Here is a 22,575-nt window from a genome sequence, read left to right on the forward strand (position 1 = left end):
ATATTCGCAGTAGTTATAGAGTTTTGTCTGTCTTTAATTAATTTAACTTGGAGTTATGAGTAAATAAAGATAGTCCACACTTTTGAACTAAACTTTGATAATATGTTCTCAGTATCAGGATGCAAGCCTCAAGAGGAACGTTTGATTGAAGACCACAAAACAACCATTGTTAGGTGTGTTATGTACAAAAAATAAATGTCCTGCAACAATTCAATAGTTAACTCCAGTTAAACATTATTCAGTCCGCTGTTTATGACGAATTGGATATTGGAATATAATGAACAAACGTCCCGTCATGCAAAGATTTTGATCGAGGTGATGTATGTGTGAGGGTCTCCCAGCAAGGGAACAAGAGAACATGAAACAGTTTTGGGGATCACAGGACCTTGGTATTTCCATTCAACGTTTTTACGTTTGAACTTTCTTGTTATATAGTAAATGGTTCCGTTTGAGCCCAGTTTTTTGAGTGGGTTAATTATCTAATAGTATCCTTCACGTGAATACCAAGGTTCCATGTTCTGAGAAGGTAATCCAAATTCACAGCATATAGCTTGTGGTTTAGGGTATTCTACAATATTAATCAGTTTAGAGCGAGGGGTATCTGCATTACAACATTTTAAGAACTGATTACGGTTTTTCATTCCAGCTCAGTGAATCCTCCTAAATGAGAAATAGGAGGTAGAATTGTTCTTAAGGACTAAGAGCAAATGCTGTTTCAGTTGCTTCATTAGGTGCCCTGCAAACAGGAGCCTCCAGGTTACTTGTTTAGTAAATCTCTGAATCTCTAAATCTCTGAACCTCGGAACCTCTGAATCTCTGAATCTCTGAATCTCTGAATCTCTGAATCTCTGAATCTCTGAATCTCTGAATCTCTGAATCTCTGAATCTCTGAATCTCTGAATCTCTGAATCTCTGAATCTCTGAATCTCTGAATCTAGCTCTGAATCTAGCTCTGAATCTCTGAATCTCCGAATCTCTGAATCTCTGAATCTCTGAATCTAGCTCTGAATCTAGCTCTGAATCTCTGAATCTCTGAATCTCTGATCACTTAGAGACAAGGATAAAGAGCAAGGCGACTCATGGAACCTTAAAGAATTTGCTGCTTGCATCAAGTTTTCTCCTATGGCTAAGTCAAAACCAAAACAGATGAAATGTTCGCGGTGGAGTCCTAAAATCTGTTCGCCATCTCTAGCGGAAAACGAGAGCTTGGTGAGCAACGTGATAGAGCTGTCAAGTGAGCACGATCCACTAGGTGTCAAGTTCCACAAAAATGTTCATGAAAAGGTGACGGTAAGGTTATCTCACAGTGCCAGTGACTTGAAGGGATACGAGTTGGTGATCAAAGAATTGGTTGATCTTGATAGCAATGAATGGATGGAGTTGGACACCAGACAAGTATGGAAACCATCAGGTAGGAACTCTTAATTTCAATTCTGCTTGTGCGTATACTGATGCTCTTAGTCTCTTTCTTTGTCTGTGAAGATGGAGTCGGGATTGTAATTCCCCGTACAGTCGCTTCATGATTGCTGCGTAAATATAAACTGTGAGTGAACTAGTCGTCAACTTGCAGTACTCACATACTAATGACTGACAGCAAGCAGATGAAATAGCGAATCAAATGGCAGCGTTCGCTGCGCAAAAAGCCAAATATTCGGACGCGAATTCGCCCGAATACAGATCTGCTCACGCCGCGTATACCGAAATATTCTGAGATGCTCAAGGACGCCTGATTCGATATACAATAGACCTTATTACGGTTTTCGACGCCATCTTGACGGGTAGGCAAAGCGGTCAGAAATTACAGTGTTTGTATGGGAATCCGATGGCAAATAAATTTTTACAAAATTGAATTTTACACAATTTGTGAATCAAAACGTTAAAATGCTGGGTAGAAGATTGTATTCACCAACTTTGAAGGATGTAGCTTGACTAGAAGAGGCTCAGTTAAGTTTTCTAATCTTCCATACGTTTGTCTGTAATTTTTTTTTTCCCTCGAACCGCGTCTAGACGTCCGTCTACCCACCCAAATTTTACAGACAAATGTATGGAAAATTAGAAATATTAACCCATCTTCTTCTAGCCAAGCTACATCCTCTAAAGTCGGTGAATACAATGGAATGTATTACATCCAAAATGTATGTGAGGCAATTTTGAGCTATGTTGTAGTTTCTACTCGAAATTGCCTCGTATCCACGTTTGATTACGTTGCAATGCAATAAAGAAAAGCTAACCGTGAAAATGGCTTTTAATAAGAATAGGTCACGTGTACATCCTTGAGCAGTCTTAAATAGTCACGAGTTGCGCGTGCGCCTTACTGGAATACTCTTGGATTTTGAAGTCCGCTTGAATACTCAAGTTTGCATGCTTCTACATCACATACGGCATGCGCCTTGAATACTTTAACATTCTATGGCGTCACGATTGCATTTTCGAAGCAAGATACACTATAGGATAATATCGCTTTGGCGCAGTGATTTAGAGAAGTATATGATTTTAGCAAACTTGCACACCAGTGACAAATTTAAGGTGTTCCGCTGCAGATATCCCAGATGGACATAACAGCGAGCAAGAAGTACCTGACTGGATGTTCCCTTTTGCTGAGGCTGAAACTGTAACAGCCTGTTCGTCGTTTGCTGTGATATGGCGTTTGAAATCCTTTACATTTCATAAGCTTTCCCCTCAGACTTCTGATTTCACATGTACAGTGTCGGAGTTTCCAGGTGTTAGTGTAACGATTCCTCACAGTTCTGTACCTTCAAGTGAAAATTTCTCAGTGACTCTAAAGGTAACTATTTGATTCATAAAATCGTCATAAAATTTCCCTTTATTGGTATGCAGACTTCTAGATTGTTTGTTCTGATACGTTTAAGCTGTAACAACTGTTAAAACAAATATCGTCGGCATCCGTTTTTGAGAAGAGTATTGCTTTGCACGCCGTTACTAAGTATAATTCCACGCACATAATTGGCATGCCCATATCCAGAAAATGGTGGCTGCTTCCTTACGGCTTAGCTTGCCGGAGAGATATGTGAGATGCTAGTCCATCGCAGGGTTAACCCCCAGCATTAAATTCACCGGTACCCATTTATGCACCTGGATGGAAAGAGGCACTGTAAAAACAGTGTCTCGACCCCAGCCAGGGCTGAACCCGGACCGCTCCATGCAGCATCCATCCAGCTCGTTAACCATGTACCTCATTATAAATGTGGCCTAATGATGACCGTGTGTGATGAACAGTTCATTTTGTTTCTAGTTGCAAGAGGTTCCATGTGACCAGGTAAAAGAAGTAGTTTTCGCTGGTCCTATCCTTCACATTTCATGCTCCGATGAAGTGAAACTCCTACATCCAGCAAGAATCACGATTCCACTGACATTGCGAGATGATAGACGATGGCCATATGTACCCTCTGATCATAGACGATTTTGGTTCTAACCGCTAGTAGTGAGTCAGCAGAGTGGGCTGATGTTACAGGGGACTTGAATGTAAAAAATGGGGTCGTGGCATTTGAAGTAAACCACTTCTCAATGTGAGCATGTTTTGTGCTTTTTTTCGACATGCCTAAGCCTAACACACTTGTGTAGACCTGGTACAGTATTTTTTTGTCCCTGATCCTGATGAATACCAAAAAATTTCCAAACTAGTGTTGGAACCAAGTCCTGAGTCATTCTTCACGTCGGTAATGAAGATCATTGAAGTATGTGTAGATCTCCGTGTACCAGGAAACCATGACCAGCGAATTCTAGAACAATGCAGAGACAGAATTTTACATCATTTTTTAAAAGAGATAAAGTTGATCGCTTCGAATACCTTCTGCTCCTAAAGTTTACGAAAGCATTGTCATAAATCTCTATCCTGGTTGATATAAGCGACCAGGAAGTTAACGTTCGCGCCACGGACTTTTTGAGGCTGAACTCCCCGAGAGCTACCAAAACCTCTTTTTTTAACCCCTAAAAGGTACGATGAACATCCCCGTCCTTCTTATATGGCAGTCACCCTTGCGGTCCCTTCAATCATGATATGTCACTAGAAAGATTAAAATTGATTTTGTTCTGACCGTTTAATTTAACCGCAGGTTTTGGGTTTGGGTTAAGCTCCAAGAGGCCTTTACGAGTTTAACCAGTCTGGCGTGGCGTTTATACAAGCAACTTAGCCACCAACATGCAGAATTTTTAGCATTCTTGTGTGATTCTGCCATGGATGGTCCTCCTTCCGACTTTGGTCTCATTCTGTGTTGTTGTCCGAGGCACCTAAAGGAACAAGAGATGACAAATATATGTTCCAGGTACAAAGTGCGTCGCCAAGGTGAAGGAAACTCACAACAGCTATTGTATAATGGAGAAAAGGTTTTTGTCAATCTTCATTCCCCACTTTCACCTTCTAAAAGTGGGATGTTGTCTGAAGAGGAAATAAAGAACTATCATCTCAAGTAAGTAAAGGCATCTCAAAACTAATTCTTTGAAAATTTAATTTCTGCTAACCGGTATGGGCATAAATTAACATTTTGCCGACCCAGAACAGAGAACTGGGCGCTAGCGTAATGCGCAAAGGTTCATGGTTAGCACGTTTGTAAAAGAAGACGGTTGATAAACTTGTGACATTCTATGCATGGTCAGCATTGCCACTTGCAACTTCGCATAAGATTATTTTTTTCTCAGACACTTAACTCAGTTGTACTGAAAAGGGGGAAAGGCATCAAATGATAAATTAAAACAACAGAAGTTTGTATAAAAATGCAAAACAACAAAGCAGTAAGATTCCTCGTTTGACAAACATAGAGCGAAGATGTGAATGACGGGTGTGAACGTTGAAATTTTACCATGTTTTACCCGCACCTAACAAAATGATGCTCTGTTGATTTTGAATTATCTTTTTACTGCTGAGAAGGTAATGTTTGGGCAGGAGAATTTGGGCTAAAGCAAAAAAAAAAACTGAACTAAGTAATACATAACTTCTGAAATAATCCAGCTTTAAATTTTATGCAACGTCAATATCCCATGTGGTATTTCAGTGAATAATTTACTTTTCAGATTTCTTCAGAATGAACGAAATCTGAGAAACGACTTGCTTGTTACTGTCGACGTTGGGGGCACTCCTCAAGTAGAGTTCTTTAAGCGACAGGAAAGTGAAGAAAAGGGGGAAAAAGTGTGTACATTGTCCCTCTTTCCAACAAAACAAGTACGTTAATTTGGCATTACAGTAATTTTTGTAACTAATAGATGATGCCAGGTACATGAGGCTCCGTCCACGGCCACGCCGGAGGACGGGAAATACAGGGAGACGGGAGATAGAGGACCACCCTAATTAACTTAGTGTTAGCTTGGTGATATCCTCTGTAAATGTTGTTGTTGTTGTCGTTGTTGTTGTTGTTATTATTATTACTATTAATTTGAAAACGGAGATTTCACTGTGAAAACGCATCAAATGTTTTCCGTCCACACTACGTCGAAGGAATTTAAAAACGCAACAATCACCTGTCATTTTGGATTTGTGTTTGAGGAAAACTCTGTCAGAAAAATCACATGACTATCGCGATGCCATCGTTTTCGAAAACCTTCGTTTTGTTGACGGCCGGCCTAACCGTGGAAATAAAGCTGCATTTTCAAATTTCTCCTACGTAGTGTGGACGCTGCTTGAGTCTGCTCCGAGGAAAACGTTACACACCGACAGCGCTTATCCCAGTTTCCGTGAAGTTTTCATATTTCTTCACTTTATCACCGGTCATTTCCAGCATATCATTACATACGGAGGACATTAAGACTGCTCCAACAGTGGCTGGCTTCCGTTCATACTCCTGAATAGAGTTAACAGTTATGAGAGGAAGTTGTCTTGTTCAAGAATATTGTCCATCTGATTGACGTTGCAGACATAAGGTCACCCCACCAGTCACTAGATGTCGTTCTCTGATTTTGTTTCACCCATGCCGTCTAATTTATTTCTGTCAGATCGGAGTAAAAGTACCCGTCGGTGGTGTCAAATCGATCCAACTGTCCACATTTTCTTTGCCACAACTATCCATCATTTTAATTTTTAACTTAAAAAAATATTTTTAAATTAATCTAAAAAAGTGCTATGATCTTATAAAATTTTTAAAATGTATTTTCCCCTGGTATTTGAAGTAAAAAGATGTGCTTGCTCTCGCTACAACGCCTGCCACACCCTTAATTGTGTATTCCATGCTCTGATTGGTCGGTCTTTTAGTACTTACTTCCTCTCTGCCGCTTTCTGAATGTCATTCATTTCGCTTGCGGTTCCTACTACACAGTTTCTACATCTTTGTGCATCTTTAAGTGTTTGCTACCATCCCCGTTCTCTACTCAGTACGCCGATTTCTTTGTTATGTTTTGTTCAGGCCGTAGAAACGTATCTTGAGAGTACCTACGTTATTAAAAGTATGGAAAATTTCTGCTCTGGGCAAGGGACTGCAGAGCCACATCTATTTATTTATTTATTTATTTATTTATTTATTTATTTATTTATTTATTTATTTATTTATTTATTTATACATTCTGGCCAGGAAGCACCCATTCTCCAAGCTATGATATCTGCCCTGTATCCACTTACAACAAGCCGGCCAGGAGCCATTCGACTCAATCAAAACAGTGAAGAGAACTTGGCACAGGTAGAGGAAATCGTACAAAAATACGATTTATTTATTTACTGTAGTGAACTTGAAAGCAGACAGTTTTTAACCGATAAGGGTAACATGAAGAAAAATCCTGCAAAATTTTTTTCTTCTTACTTTCAATACTAGCATTACATAAAACAGCAAATGAGCTGACGAGCAGAACTAAGTAAAAATTGCTAAAATGCTGTTATCAAGGTAGTTTTCCAGGTTTTGAATTACCTAGTTCCTAGGCCCCAATATTTTGCCTCGGTCAACCGGTTTGGTTCTCGGATACGTCACTGAAATCAACTGACCGTAAAGGCCTGGAAGAAACCCGTACAGGGACTAGGCAGGGTTTTGAAGATTTTATTTTTCGTTGCAGAGCGCAACGGCTCGCACATTCACATCACAAGAAGATAGCGCTGAACTGGTAAGTAAGATTCTTACTATTAAGCTGTGGAGGTGTAAGAGAATCCCTAGATCTGTGTTCAGTAATAGTCTTTAATTCTCTTGACTTGTTATATAATATCAACATTACTGTATTATTGCAGGACGCAACAGCTCTCACATCACAAGAAGATAGCGCTGAACTGGTAAGTATGGTTCTTACTATTGAGCTGTGGAGGTGTAAGGGAATCCCTAGATCTGTGTTCAGTAATAGTCTTTAATTCTCTTGACCTTTTTATATAATATCAACATTACTGTATCGTTGCAGGACACAACAGCGCTCACATCACAAAAAGATAGCGCTGAACTGGTAAGTAAGATTCTTTTATTATTATTATTATTATTATTACTATTACTATTACTATTACTATTATTATTATTATTATTATTATTATTATTATTATTTCCACACTAACAGATTAAAAAAAAAAACTACTTACAACGCAAAATACTTAACGATACAACGCTTGCATTCCCTCCTACATCAGTAATAGTTACACGAAACAACGTACATACAATTACGTTACATTCCTTACTTTACAATACTTACACCGCAGTTACAGTACAACATTTATCTACAAACTTACTGGGTTATACCTACATCAAGCTAATAATTTTACATTGTTTATATTATAAGAAATCCTAAATGAAGCGAAACGCTTTTATTAGGCACTGTACACGTCAAACAATAGCTTTTTTCAAAACGTTTCTGGTGAAGACCTCTTTTTTCAACAAGAGAACCACGGTACAATAAGTGCTGACGAGAGAAAACTTTGTGAAGGTCTGCTAACGGCTGCAGAATGTCTGGAAAGTTTAAAAAATATGGAATCAAACAAGACACCTGGAACGGAAGAAATTCCAATTGAATTTTATAAAGTCTTATGGAATGACATTAATATTAAGCCCTTTTTTCTCGCCTCTATTAACGCTTCCCATGCTAAAGGCCTTCTCTCCATATCACAGAGGAGGGGATTATTAACGTTGATTCCAAAGAAAGATAAATCTCTATGTTACATAAAAAACTGGAGACCCATCTCGCTTCTGAATTGTGATCATAAAATCGCTGCAAAATCAATCGCTAACGGAATAAAAAGAACCTTGCCTTCGGTGATTAATAGCGATGAAACAGGCTTCCAAAAAACCCGGTTTATTGGCGAAAATATGACGCTGTTAAATAGTATCTTCAGTTATACAGATATCGAAAAAATTCCAGGACTTTTCCCTTTCATCGATTTTGAAAAAGCATTTGACACTCTTGAATGGTCTTTTATTAAACTTTGGGGATTCTCTTATACTCTGGATAATATTCTTTTATACCGACATTAGCAGCAGTATACAAAACAATGGCTGATCATCATATTTCTTTAATTTAAGTAGAGGTGTGCGTCAAGGCTGTCCCCTGTCCCCTGTCCCCTGTCCCCTTACCTTTTTATTTTATGTGCTGAAATCCTGGGGGCAGCAGTAAGACGAGATACACTAATTCGTGGCATTTAAATTTCGGACAATGAATGCAAAATAAGCCGGTATGCTGGTGATACCCCGCTTATATTGGACGGTTCAAAGTCCTCAATGGAAAGATCCTTTCTTGCTACTTAATGTCTTCGCCTAATTGTCAGGCCTAAAAGTCAACTACGAGAAGACCGAGGCACTCTGAATTGGATCTTTTAAAAACCGAACGGATAAACTAGCAATAAATCAAAACATCCAGTGGAGTTTTCGGGAGGTCAAAGCCCTTGAAGTATGGTTTTCGATTAGCAAGGAAGAAGATGTGGTGCTAAATTACCCGGAAAAGAAGGAGAAAATCTCTAAAATCTTAAGTTGTCGGCAGCTTAGAAGATTAACTCTGCTAGGGAAAGTTACTGTTGTTAAAAGCTTAGCTGCATCTCAGCTTGTTTACGTCATGTCATCTTTGCCATCTTCGCAATCTTATCTGAAAGAAATATGTCAACTTCTGTACAATTTTCTGTGGAACGGGAGAGGGGATAAAATTAAAAGAAGTGTGATGTTAAACAAATATAAAGATGGTGGATTAAAAATGTTAGATATTCAATCCTTCAATTATGCCCTGAAATCAAAATGGGTGAAGAAGTATCTTGATGACAACAATCAAGGAAAAATGGAAACTCTTTTTTGACTTTTTTATTAAACGACATACGGGTGAATTACTTCTGACTGTTAACTTAAAGCAAGCTGATGTAGCTGGTTTAAACATTCAGGATTCTTTTACCAAGGAAATAATCGAAATCTGGCCAAATTTAGTCCATGAAGAAAACCCAACACACTTCGGCAATGCGCCAATTTGGTACAACTCCCTTATAAGAATTGCAAACCGGCCAATCTTTTATCTGGATTGGGCTCGTGCGGGAGTTAATCAGGCCAAAGACCTGCTAGATCAAAAGTTTCACTTTTTGAAGTATAAGGATTTTAAACTCGCTACAAAGTTAATACCACTTTTTTAAGGTACTATGGTGTAATCTCCGCCCTGGCAAAATTAAAAAAGTCTTGTCAGGACCAGGCTACGATGAACTCTGAGGACCAACTCACTCGTAGTCGAAAGTTACTATCGTCCTCAAGCTTTTGCAATGAGGCGTATAAGTTAATTGTCAAAGGAATCACTTCAACACCTGATAAAAGCCAGAGTAAATGGATAGCTGACTGCGAAAATCACGAACTGACTAGATAAAATGGAATAAGTCATATATTTTGCCTGGCTATTGCACGAAAGAAACTAAACTTCAGACTTTCCAATTTAAGCCTCTTCACAGAAAAATTGCAACGAACGGTTGCAACGAATGGGTATCTCTTTAACAGACATATATGTAGTTTCTGTGAACAAAACACAGAAAGCCTGATTCATCTCTTCTGGGACTGTGAATTCGTGCAAACCTTTTGGCAAAACATCCAACATTGGTTGATACAGCATCAGATAAAGCCACAGGACTTTCTTTGACCCTACAAGTCTGCCTGGGACTAGTTGATAGTACAGAGGATATTCTACACCATGCACTTCTAATTGGCAGATATCACATTTATTCATCGAAAAAAAGGAAAACTCTTCCGAATTTACAAGTATTTTCACAAACTTTCCTTAAGGTCTTTAAGTGCCAGGAAGTCGAAAAGTGTTATGCTTATAAGTAAGATTCTTACTATGTGGAGGTGTAAGAGAATTCCTAGATCTGTGTAATAGTCTGTAATAGTCTTTAATTCTCTTGACATGTTATATAATATCAACATTACTGTATTATTACAGGACGCAACAGCTCTCACATCACAAGAAGATAGCGCTAAACTGGTAAGTAAGATTCTTACTATCGAGCTGTGGAGGAGTAAAAGAACCCCTTGATCTGTTTTTCATAATAGTTTTCAGTTGTCTTGACCTGTTATATAATATCAACCTTACTGTATTATTGCAGGGCGCAACAGCTCTCACATTACAAACAGATAGCGCTAAATTGGTAAGTAAGATCCTTACCATTGAGCTGTGGAGGTGTAAGATAACCCCTAGATCTGTGTTCAATAATAGCTTTTAGTTGTCTTGACCTGTTATAACATATAGATTTAGCCAAGCCTACAAGTGGAGCTCGTGGGCCGGGTTGTTCAAAGCCCGATTAAGCTAATTTTAATTTGAGTTTTGTAACTTTGCGGTGAGATTTTCTGTTTATATGGTTTGCTCTTCTGCTTTGAGTTTGAATAATCGCAAAATACACAGAACATGAGCAGTGAAAAACACTTTTATACGAGAAAAAATTATACTTTGGTTGACTTTTAATCCTAGGTTAGCATTAACCGACTTCCGAACAACCCACCCCCCCCCCCCCCCCTGTTTACAACAAGTTGACCTGACATGAGCGGTAGAATCCTCAAAAAACACGTGACCTCAAAGAGCTCTAAACTTGAGGCCGCAATATGGTCACGTGATACTGGTCAGGGGATACCTTGTTTTGAGAGGTGTTAGTTGACCATAACATGGATGTCTAATATCAAAGAGGGTCGCCACAAACCAAGGCTACATGTCTCTGTCAACTTATTAGCTGGAGTTTAGCCGCCATTTTGCCCGAGTCCTCCACCGCCGCCGCCTTCGCCGTGATGAGTACGCGCCCACGAGCAATACCGCTAGTCATGATAACCATGAGAAAATCCATTCACGGGTTTCCTTTTCTTTCCTATATGAGTATGGGGCTCTACTATAATATCAACATTACTGTATTATTGCAGGGCGGTACAGCTCTAATATCACAAGAAGATGGCGCTGAATTGGTAAGTAAAATTCTTGCTATTGAGCTATGCAGGAGTAAGAGAACCCCTAGATCTGTGTTCAGTAATAGTTTTTGATTGCCTTGACCTATCATAAAATGAATAAAATGAAAATTCCTGTTGAGACAAATATTGCATCCACATGCAACGCTGCTGAACCAGTTCACTTAGGTGCTCTGCTTCTGCTGTTTCAGCTCTAAGGTGGCTCACAATTGTTATTGGCATTTTTCAGTTCCTTTTTGATAAATAGGTACTTCGGTGGGCCGCTAGCGTAGCGTTGCGGCGCGGTGCGGCGCGATGCGTTCCAGTCTAAACCTTCACTACTTCTTGATCCATTAGCACGCAAAAAGAACTGAGGCAATATCCAGCCTTCTTGGCTAAATAAACTTGGTCAATAACCGGTATTTATTATATGGCTAGCTCCCTGAGCGAGCAAGATGAACCGAATCCTGCGCTGTGATTGGCTACCCGAGCAGGTAAGAGGGCGCTATATCGCCCGCTCGGGATTACCCACTGTGTCCAGCAAGAAAATAGTGTTCTTTTTCCATATGATAAATCCTTAGGTGGCTGGGTATTGCCTCGTTCTATTGTTGCGTGGTTATGCACCTTGACTTTGTCACGGTCCATAAACACACACACAAAAAAGAACTTGGCCAATATTCAGCCATCTTGACCTCACACTAGGTCAGTAACCCATATATAACAGTTGTACTTATTAATCTTTTTGCGGTCTGTTTCGTCTCTGCAGTCGGTGCTTCCTCGATACAACACAAATTCCATAGCAAACAAAACACTGAAAAGAAGAAGTTCGAGTACCACTTGTGGGCAGTTAAATGTGACTTTGTTGGCGGCTGAGTGGGGTTCAATAAAGCACGGTGACTTGTCAACCGTGAACAGGGAACTTGCTATTAATTTGGCCAAGGTCCAAGAGTGCAAGAATGAAAAAGTGAAAGTGCAAGTCACTTTCTTTGTCCCAAAATGTAGTCACCAGGAGAGGGGAGAAGCTAAAACGTTTAACGTTGCCATCGCTGAAGCAAAGAAATATCCAGGTATGGACATCTATACATGCTTATGCTTTCCAACAGGAGACCTTGCAATAGACGTTGTTATTGGTCACGACGTGAAGCTTGGCGGACAAGCGCAGATTATTAAAGAGCAACATAACTGCAAGTGGGTGCAGGTAGTGCACACTGACCCTAAAGACCCAAACGGCCAAACGGAGAACAAAGATGTGATTAATCTGTGTGAAAATGCAGATCTTGTCATGACGGTTGGACCAAAATTAAAGGAAGTTTATTCCAGTCAACTGCGCGGGTGTGAAAGAGAGGACAATGTCTTTGAATTCACTCCTGGCATCATGGAAGAACTGGATATTCAACATGCACTTCATGATAATGCCACATTTAAGGTGCTTTTCCTCGGTCGCACTGATCTTAAGAACTTTAAACAAAAGGGATATGACATTGCTGTTAAAGCATTTAAGAACGAATTGAAAGGCGAAAATTATTGTCTTGTGTTTGTTTGTGCACCCGAAAAAAGAGTGGACGAGGTAGCAGAATACTTGAGAAGTGCATTTGGAATCCCTGAAGAGCAGTTTGAAGTCAAAGCATTTGTAGAAAGTAGAGAAGACCTCAAGGGTCTGTTTCGTGAAGTGGATCTTGCTATCATGCCATCAAGGACAGAGGGTTTCGGATTGACTGCTCTGGAAGCTTTTTCCGCTGGTTTACCTGTTCTTGTGTCTAACAACTCGGGATTTGCCCACGCATTAAGGGAAATAAAATTTGGAGATATGTGCATAGTTGATTCTGACGACCCAAAGAAGTGGGCAGAGCAAGTCAGAAATGTTAGAAAAAGAAATAGGGAAATACGACTTTATGAAATTGAACTACGACGGTCGTTCTATAAAGAGAAGTACAGCTGGCAAAAGCAATGCGCTATTCTTGTCGAAAAGATTTGGGATATGGTGGATGGTAAGAAATGTTTCATTCAAATATAGCAAAAAAAAAAAAAACATGCAGTGTCAAATAGGCTATTTCCTAGTTGCCTTATGCCTCGGTGTCAAAACGAGTCTTCGTGCGAAACCGTTCATATGAAAATGTGTGCCGCCTACAGGTTCACTTTAGAGCAAATCAAACTCATTTTTATATAAAAGGTTTTCCACGACGACCCGTTTTGAAACAGAGGCACGAGGTAACTTGGAAATGAGTTGAGTGTAACCTCGATATAACGAAATGCCAAGGGACTGGCATAGTATGTTTGCTATAACGAGCTTTCGTTGTATCAAGGTTCTTTTCCATACAACTTACTATTGCTGGGGCGAGGAATATCGTTCGTTATACCGAGGACTTCGTTATATAGATGTTCGTTAAATCGAGGTTCCACTGTATTTCTTTGATGTTGTCGGACATTACTGGGGTGTTCGAGCGCGGATAAAAAAAAAAACATGAATCCCTTGTATGATAGTTCTAACATTGCAACTAAACAAGCTATAGATAAATCAAGGATACTAAACTCAGACAACTTCTTTCTGAGTAGAACTCACATGGCCTCGCATCTGTGGGGCGGCCGCACAAACTGGGTCAGGGACTCTAAATCCTAATATGGGAAGCCCCCACAAGTCTAAAATGTTAGAGCGCATCATTAATGAAAAATCTTTTCTGTAACGTCCTAGAAGCCGAGTGATCAGAACTTTGGGAAGAACAACAAATAAATGGTATCGGAGTAGGCACTCTCAAATGTGATGGACGTCTTGAACAGTTCACACTTCCCTGGTGAGGAGTCTTAATCAACACCTCACGATACCCTGTCGAAATGCGTCACACCTCCCTGGCTGGGAACTCAAGCGCACTCTTCAAAGCACACTGGCTAGGAACTAAAATGAACGTTTCACAGCACCCTGGAGACGAATGAAAGGAACATGTCATGCGAATAGTGACAGAAACAGGGTAGCTGAAGCAGACCACGAACTCAATAGATCGAAACCAAAAATTAAAGATTGTGGTGATTTTATTCTGAACATGGTGTGACATTCTCTCGAGCCAAATTTTTGCCGTGCTTGATAAATTAACATCTCCTATCTACCGTGTGTACTGTTCCATGTATGTTTTGTTGTTGTTGTTGTTTTTTTTTTTTTTCAAAAATAGCCTTTTTTGTCTTTAATAATTTACGGCCCCTGCAATTCCAAGCCCGCTCATCTTCCCTGGGCATTTGTCAGTTGTTTGTTTATTGGTTTGTTCTGAAGTATATTGCAATTTCCCCGCAGTGGGGTTCGCTCATTTGTTCAAATCCCCTCGATGGTCTCCTCGAAGTTCTGGAAGGTTGAAAATGCCCAACCCATATATGGAGCGAGATCAAAATTTTACTTTAATGAATGGCAGGAAAACAAACTCAGTACTAGAACACAACCGCATCATTCTTAGCAATAATCGGTCAAATGAGGGTTATATTAGCCATTTTTTTGTATTTTTAAATTGATTTTGAACGTGTTTTCTTCTGTTTTGAACTACGTACATAATGTGATACAGCCACATTTCTCGTCATCAGGCTCTAGGACACATCTTTTTTTTTTAATAGAGATAAGTGAGCTGTTCTTCCCCAATGGATTATCATTACTGTGACGAAGGTCTCCAAAATACCACTTGGTGGTTCTGCCCGAATCCTCCGTAAGAGAAAAAGATGGCGGCTGTACATTTTACCACAATACCATGCGAGCCTAGTAGAGCCCAAAAAGTACAAGGAAAGCCATATTTTTGCAGCACATATCCATGTGCTATCGACATTGTGTACGCTGGGTTTGAAGATTTTAGAACGTTCCTGTGCATTTTTATGAACGTTGTTTAAGTTTCCGTGCGCTTAGAATTATGGGTAAATGTAGCAATCACCATCTTTTTTTCCTACAGCGGATTGCTATTTCCACTAGATACAGGCATGACACGATGGTCTAGATGATCATCTCTAGATACAGGTTCAACAGTTCCGGTATGTCAGCGACACAACGGGCGTAGCATTTACTACTGCAATCAACAAAGAGTCCACCCTACGGTCGTCTGCTGTTAATTACAGGGTGTGGAAAATAACTGAAAGAAAGTTGTCCCAGATACCGCTTTTAATCGGTACGGAGATCGCACATGGAATCAAGATTGTACATTTTTGCACGTTTAGGTGTGGAAGTGGGTCTCGGGTTCCCCTGAAAAGGGCAGGACTCAGACGAGGTTTATCAACTTGGCCTTTTACGTTTCTTTCATTGGGAGAAATTTGGAAAATGAAATTGCCCAACCTCCCGAGCTGATCTGTTATGGTAAGAGAGGACGATTATCCTCTCTTGGTTATAGCTCTTTCCCTGGGGTAAGAAACTCGTTCTGTGTTCCAGTCATCCCTCAAAGGGGTTACATGAGTGGGCTTGAACTTGACAGAGTCATTAGAAGCGGTTGATGTAATCTAGCTCTAAAGTGCTACATTGCAGCTTTCTTTGAGGAGTTACGTGGCGATTAAAAAAAAAAACATAGCAGTGTGAAGGGACGGAGAAGAGAGAAGGGTAGTGATGTGACTCGAATCATTTTCATCTCTTGACAAGTAATTATAAATTCGCATTAATTCATGCACATAAGCATTTTTTTTTCCGTTAGCTCGTCTGAAGGCTTTCGACGTATCGTTCACTGGAAATACACCTGGACACAACCTGGACACTGGTTTCTTGGCTTCACGTCAAGCAGGACTTCTCTGGATGTTGCGTGACGGCAAAGAATGCTGCCTTTCTATGTACTCACGCGCGAAAACAAACTCGGTATCTAATGAAATGTATGTTAAAGTCGTGATGTGTTGATAACATGGGCTGGCTGATATTAGAATCGAATAAATGCTGAAAGTGGGATCCATACAAACACATTTCATGGCCTGGTCCATAATAAATTACTCTCTCTCCGCTGCCGAATCTCCCCTCCCATCAAGCTACTATTCATAGGATCGTTAAGATCTGGTCGCTATGAAGCTCTAAAATCTTCATGACTTTGCCCGCTGACCAGTTTCCATGCGATCGCGACAGAACGTAAAAGTTCCAGGGGGGGGGGGGGGACCTAAAGCAGAATCGCTAAAACGATCGCTACAATCTGTCCTCTGTAGAACTCAGGTCTAGCCCAATGATCGATATGAACGGGGATTTTCCATGAGACCGATCGACCCAAACGATCTCTAAAACGTTTTTCCAATGACTCTAGCCCTCCCCCAACCCACATACACCCAATTTGTCTGGTAGTACCCCTCCCTGCGGGCCCTAGCCACCACATGCACAGAGATCGTTGTTAGATTATTCAATCAGTGTGTTTTCATACAGTGTGCCGTTGGTCTGTAGCGCCTGTGAATAAAAAGCCACAAGAACAAGCCATTTTTGCACGAACTAGTTTGTGTTTACCTTTTCTGTTGACAAAATGGCTCTTTAAATTTTTCTGCAAATTTTAAATTCCTTTTACGTTCACTTTGAATCTAATTTAAAAAAATCATTTTAATTTTATGGAACTGCAATATTACTTTTTACAAAATTCTAGAGTTTATTCCGCCGTCTTAACAATATGTTTTACGATTCAGTGGAATTGTTCAGTGAAAGAAAATTGTTTGGTCATGTTTCGTGCCAGCTAAGCAAAATTGCAGCCAAATTTATTGATTACGAAAGGAATAAAGTCAACACGGTTAAATTTTTTTCGAGAAGGAATTTTTCTATGGAAACACTGACGTCGTTTCCCACCATAATCCCCAAAATAGTGTTACGGTCTACATGTTCAACTTTTCGTCTAGAAAGGAACGGGAAGATTTTTATGTACTCCTTACGCCGTTAAGTGAACCAAGCGAGTCACAGAGCGTTTAAACCGGAAGTTTGTTGATGACGCACTTCAACAACAATAGTAACGTAATGTACATCTGGACAAATTAAATTTACATTTCCCGACTTCCGTCGACGATAGTCACGGTAATAAATAAAGTCGATAACAGACCTTTATTCTGAAAGAAAGCACTCTGTAAAGTTTTATGCGCGCTATATCATGTGAATTTGATTGTGGCAGTGAAGACTGTTTTCATGTCAAAACGTGTCCGTATTCTGAGAAAAATACCTGTGGTTAAACCGGAAGTGGACCAGTTTCTAATGGAATCGAGGCGATATATCCAGTTTCCTCTTTTGCTGATATATATTTGAGAAGAACTGAAAATATAGGTATTTGAAAGAGAACTGAAAAAGATCCCCTACGCAAGAAAGAAGACAAAGAACTTTAAAACTTGATTGTTATTATCCCAAAAGCTTGAATATTAAAGTTAGTCAGAATCACCACTCGACTCGGTCAATGACGTTTATCGCTGAAGGACCACTCCAACTTCCGTCTTTTCAGAGAAGTTATAAAACTCCAAATAAACGCCTTGCAATATTATTGATTCAGTTAGTAGAGCGTCTAAAGCCAAAACGAAAACACTATCTCGGCCAGGGACTTGTCATTGATCGATACAAGGAACTGATAATCGTAGTAATATAAAACGAATCGGACATATTCAAAGCGGCGCGATTCTTTTTGAACATTTTGCTCTAAAAAAGTAAAAAAATGGAACAGGCGTTACCTTCAGAAAAACATCGCGTTCATCCAACAGATGAGTCCTTAATGGTTAAGGATTGTAACTTTTTCCTGAGTCTCGCCGTGGTTGGTTTTGCTCTTGCTGCAGTGACTACATTAGGGAACAGCGCGTTGCTGTTGACAATTTTCAGGGACACTCGTCGCTTGCTTCAAACACCCCCGTCATTGCTCATCGCTAACCTGTGCGTTTCTGATTTAGTGCTTGGATTGATCTCCGGCAACCTTGTGGCAGTGAAAGATGTCTACCGATTCCAGCATTTGCCAGTTCCTCGCGAATTGGATCCAATCATTCGTTTGGTCCTTGGCTTGTCTTTGTTCGTCAGCAGCGGAACAATAATAGCACTGTCTTATGATCGCTACGTTGCTGTGATGCACCCTTTAAAGTACAGATCTACTGTTACAAGGACAAGAGTGAAGATCTGCATTGCCTTGATCTGGGTAGTCGCTGTGACCGTCTGCTTTCTCCCACTTACAAGTGTCCCAGAAAATATATTCAAGATTGTGTACGCTCATACTCACGCCTCGCTCCCGGCCTTACTGTTAACAGTCATGTACTTTAAAGTTTTCCGCGCTTTAGGGGAAAGAAAACGTGAATTGCGAGGCGCTGGCATCACATCGGAGATGAGGAGCAAAAAGGTTCTGGATCGCGAGCGAAACATGGTCGTGACAATTCTGTTAGTGCTGGCTTTGTTTTACGTGACAGTTTTACCTGAGTTCATTGCGTTACATCTCATGCAGTTCTGCGAGTCATGTAAGCAATCGCTGACATTTCTAAAGCTCGAGATTGTATTTTCACGGTTTCTTTTCCTGAACTCTGCATTGAACCCTTTCGTATATTCGTGGAGAGTACCGAAATATCGCCGAGCATTCACTTCTTGTTTTGTCAAATTGAGGTTTCAGTTTTGCAATACGTTACCACGGAGCGCTACAGCTCAACGCAAGTGACGCAAGTGACGCAAGTGAACGTCTGATAGAATTTCCCTTGGTGTAACCTACACCGATGCGGTTAAAAAAAAATTGTACAGGCCAGTTTGTAGATGTTATTTTGTCAGGAGAATATATTTCGGGCTAAAATTCAGATATTGAAACTGAAGTATAATGAAAATTGTACATGGTTGTTCCTTGTAAATAATAAATAATATAATTTTCAACTGAAGAAGTACATTGTTGTGCTGACATGTTTATTTCTGTCGAAATATACCGCAGAAGTTCTGACATTACATTTCTAGTGTATATTACTAGCCCTGGGGTTCCCCTAATTATGGGGTAAGATTTCCTCTAGTTGCGGGGGAATGTTTATATTAGGGTGACAAGGGGGCGGTGGAGGCGTTAATTTCTTGAGGAGTTGGGGTTGTTACGTAGATAAGGGATACGGTCCATTTCTCGTGAAAAATGGAAGAGTGTTATACAGTTTCGTAGAACGCTATTTTGACGTCGACAGCAGAATGTCATCCCGTCGTTGGAAAAACTTGCGCCTTATTTAATGCCCAAAATTGGTCAATTTGAAAAGTCTTAAACATCCCTCGCGGACCTGAACCTTTCGAAAAGGAGGTTGCGTTGGGGCCTCCCGAGGCACATGTGTACTTCATAAAACAGCACATAGTTATTAACTTGCTGTCCTTGGGCCTGCCATATACAACAGCACAAATGTAACCCAAATAGCAGCCTTACACATTGTTACACAGCAAAAAACTGAACACTAAACACTAGTCCCCTGCGTCACTATACTCTACTAAACATACGACACCACTGCTGCCTGCATGACACTTAACACCAACGTTTATATATGTGATTCAGTCAGTCAGTCAATCAGTCAGTCAGTCAGTCAGTCAGTCATGTCATGTCAGTTAGAAAAACGAATGAAAACGTTAATGAGAAATTACAAAGTTAACACCACAACATGGACGCTCCGAGCGCACAAGGTTCAATCAGTCAGTCGGGTTAGGGTGAGTCAGTGAGTAAGTAAGTCAAACTCATAGTATATCATTTACGTGTCAAGTACTTCTAACACGATAGGCGCTAATTGGAGCAACGATATAAACTAGAATTACTAAGAACTTGCACCAGCTACTGGAGTTAATAAAAATATTAATAAAATACTTCAACATGCACCAATGTTAAAGTGTTAAAAATTTGAAGCAAATGAATGCCATACAGTGGCCACAGTAGCAGCCCAGTGCATACAGTTATGTTCACAATTATGAGCTTATATACTATACTCTTCGATATACCATAAAGGCCATTAAAGTAAGAAAGGCCAAGCACACCGTACAGTTGGGATCTACATACGTTTTCCACTATTTTCTCAGGCAACGCCTGCCGACTTCAGGGAATTATGAAAGTCAGGAGCCCATTATGGGCTCCTGTAAAATTAAACCTTGTTCTATTGACCTCAAAATAACCCGACAAAAATAATATAAGACTACATGCAAAACAAGAAAATAGTTTCCTCAGATTTGGCTTCCAAAATCGGTAATTTAAACATATTCCAGGCGATTTTAGGCCAAAACTCAGTGCACCTCGGCCTCTGCCCCAAACAAAAAGGGGGCAAATTATCCCAGCCCCTCCCTACCCAACAACAGCCGTTCTTCTATTTCCGCCTGCAATACACCAGCGGCTGCGCGTTCCATTGTCAAAATGGCGGTTTCTTTGTATCAAGTTCGTTTCTTTGATGGTAAAGCGACAAAGGAAAACCGTTGTTTCTTCATAAGCTAAAATACCAGTTTGTGAGATCTCCATGCGGATAATTCTGTGTGGAAAAAATACTTTCTGTAAAAAGAGGTGAGTCTCTATTTGCCGTTAGCATTCATCCCTGTAGTAAGCTAGAACTTCGCTGAAAAAGAAAAGATTAGCCAGCGATTGTTGAATTTGACCTACTTGCGTTTTCTAAGCAGCTGTGAGGAGTTTTATCGGCCTCCACGAATTAAATACAACTCATTGAACTGTAAAAGCTTATGATTCGTAAGGTACATTACATGTACATATTACGTAAGCGTAAGGCCAGTTACAGAGAGACAGCTTAGTAAGCTGAAAGATAAAATAAGACAGTTTGGGGAGATGGGCTGTTATTTCAAATCGTATGTAAACATGGCTGGAGCTGATGTACTTCCCGAAGGCTTACATGGCTGGTTTTACCAGGAAAATTAGACATGTCAAAAGAATGTTTGCTGGCTGAGAGGGTCTTTTTTGAGTGCGACAATAAAATGACTGTGAAATGGTGAGCTCATGAAAATACTTGTTACTCTAACAATTAATTTTGTTTCAACAGGTGTTATTTATGAAAGTCCCAGAAAAAAGAGAGAAACTACAGGTAGTGTTATGTTTATTAATTAGAATACGATATACACTGAAACAAATCTGATCAAGAAGAGGAAACATCAAACCTGTTCAAGTTGACTAGAGTAGTGCGATGTTGTCACGCACGAAGAAAAAGGTCTTCAAATGTATAGAATGCGACCAAGATTTCTCACGAGCTTCAAACCTCCGAGTCCACAAAAGAACACATACTGGTGAAAAACCTTATCAGTGCTCAGAGTGTGGGGTTTGCTTTAGGATTTCAACCCACCTTACAGTGCACAAAAGGTCACATACTGGAGAAAAACCATACAGTTGTCTGTTTTGTGACAAGCGTTTCTCTGCGTCATCAAATTGCAAGAGACATCAATGGAGGCATACTGGCGAGAAGCCTTATAAATGTTCCGAGTGTGGTAACGGTTTCACAGATCCATCGCAAACATCAAAAAGCTCATTTTGGTATTAAAGAATTTAAATGTATGCAGTGTGAAAAGTGCTTTGTCACGGCACCTGAACTGAAAAGACACAACAGAATTCACACTGGTGAAAAGCCTTTTAAATGCACTTGGTGCGACAAATGTTTCGCAGATTCTTCTAATCTTCATCGACATCAAAGAACACACATTAAAGTTACACCACATCCACTTGCTGGATCAATGCAGGCTCAAGTGCATAGTTCAGGAAAAGCCGGTGAAAAATCATATAGTTGCAATGAATGTGGAAAGGCTTTTAGACTTGTCTGATCTCAAGAGACACAAACAGATTCACACAGATGAAAGACCCTTTTCTTGTTTGCAGTGTGGGAAGTGCTTTCGACTTGCTTCAGATCTGAAAAGACATCAGCTAACTCACTCCAACAAATGTTTGTAGTCAGTGTGAGAAATGTTTTAGACTTCCTTCACAGCTTCGGAGTCACCAAAAGACACATACTAGTGCCAAACCCTGCAAGTGCACTGAGTGTGGAAGGACTTTCAAACATGCCCCACATCTCTTGAGATGCAAAGAAGCAAACAGTGGAGGAAAGTGTTCCAGTCATGATCAATCATTTCAATGTCAAAGTGGTTGTGATCAAAATGAACAAAGTCACAATGGTGACAGACCTTTTCAATGTTCCCAATGTGAAAAGGCGACTGCACTTTCATCAGACTTGCAAGGACAAGCTGCCACAAAGAGTGGCAAGAGGTCCCATCAGTGTAGTTATTGTAGTAAAAATTTTGCTCAAGGATCACGACTTAGGAGACATGAAAGCACTCACACAGGTGTGAAGCCTTATAAATGTAACCAGTGTAATAAGTGTTTTGGAGACTCATCACATCTCAAGCGGCATACAGCCAGACATACTGTGGAGAAACCCTTTAAGTGTT

At 40.1% G+C, this 22,575-nt stretch overlaps 3 protein-coding genes across 3 annotated transcripts in view; all 3 read left to right on the plus strand.

Annotated features, from left to right (window-relative positions):
- The window catches only part of LOC145479904 (uncharacterized), a 148,882-nt gene extending 145,403 nt beyond the window's left edge, over positions 1-3,479 (plus strand). The window contains exons 3-6 of the mRNA XM_081458382.1: positions 113-173; positions 1,053-1,411; positions 2,541-2,785; positions 3,254-3,479. Of these exons, the coding sequence (XP_081314508.1) occupies positions 113-173; positions 1,053-1,411; positions 2,541-2,785; positions 3,254-3,433 (845 nt within the window). The 3' untranslated portion in view covers positions 3,434-3,479. The remainder of the gene's footprint in view (positions 1-112; positions 174-1,052; positions 1,412-2,540; positions 2,786-3,253) is intronic.
- Positions 3,480-3,487: 8 nt separating this feature from the next.
- LOC145479894 (uncharacterized) lies at positions 3,488-16,367 on the plus strand. Its single transcript, XM_081458371.1, has 12 exons — positions 3,488-3,527; positions 4,074-4,427; positions 5,029-5,176; positions 6,516-6,620; positions 6,988-7,035; positions 7,157-7,198; positions 7,321-7,362; positions 10,303-10,344; positions 10,466-10,507; positions 11,268-11,309; positions 12,055-13,276; positions 13,978-16,367. Coding segments are annotated over exons 1-12 (2,100 nt in total). The 5' UTR covers positions 3,488-3,525; the 3' UTR covers positions 13,989-16,367.
- A 1-nt stretch (position 16,368) lies between these two features.
- On the plus strand, positions 16,369-19,006 carry LOC145479917 (neuromedin-U receptor 1-like). Its single transcript, XM_081458394.1, has one exon. The coding sequence runs from the start codon at positions 17,888-17,890 to the stop codon at positions 18,860-18,862; it is 975 nt and encodes a 324-aa protein (XP_081314520.1). The 5' UTR covers positions 16,369-17,887; the 3' UTR covers positions 18,863-19,006.
- The last annotated feature ends 3,569 nt before the right edge of the window (positions 19,007-22,575 follow it).

The sequence above is a fragment of the Orbicella franksi genome, chromosome 2 (assembly GCF_964199315.1).
Source record: "Orbicella franksi chromosome 2, jaOrbFran1.1, whole genome shotgun sequence".
Lineage (NCBI taxonomy): Eukaryota > Metazoa > Cnidaria > Anthozoa > Scleractinia > Merulinidae > Orbicella > Orbicella franksi.

Coding starts and splice junctions, on each gene's coding strand:
- LOC145479894 (XM_081458371.1), top strand. Junction 6,621..6,987: donor GTGAAGAGAACTTGGCACAG/GTAGAGGAAATC, acceptor TTTTCGTTGCAG/AGCGCAACGGCTCGCACATT. Junction 10,345..10,465: donor AAGAAGATAGCGCTAAACTG/GTAAGTAAGATT, acceptor GTATTATTGCAG/GGCGCAACAGCTCTCACATT.
- LOC145479917 (XM_081458394.1), top strand. CDS start 17,888: ATGGAACAGGCGTTACCTTCAGAAAAACATCGCGTTCATCCAACAGAT.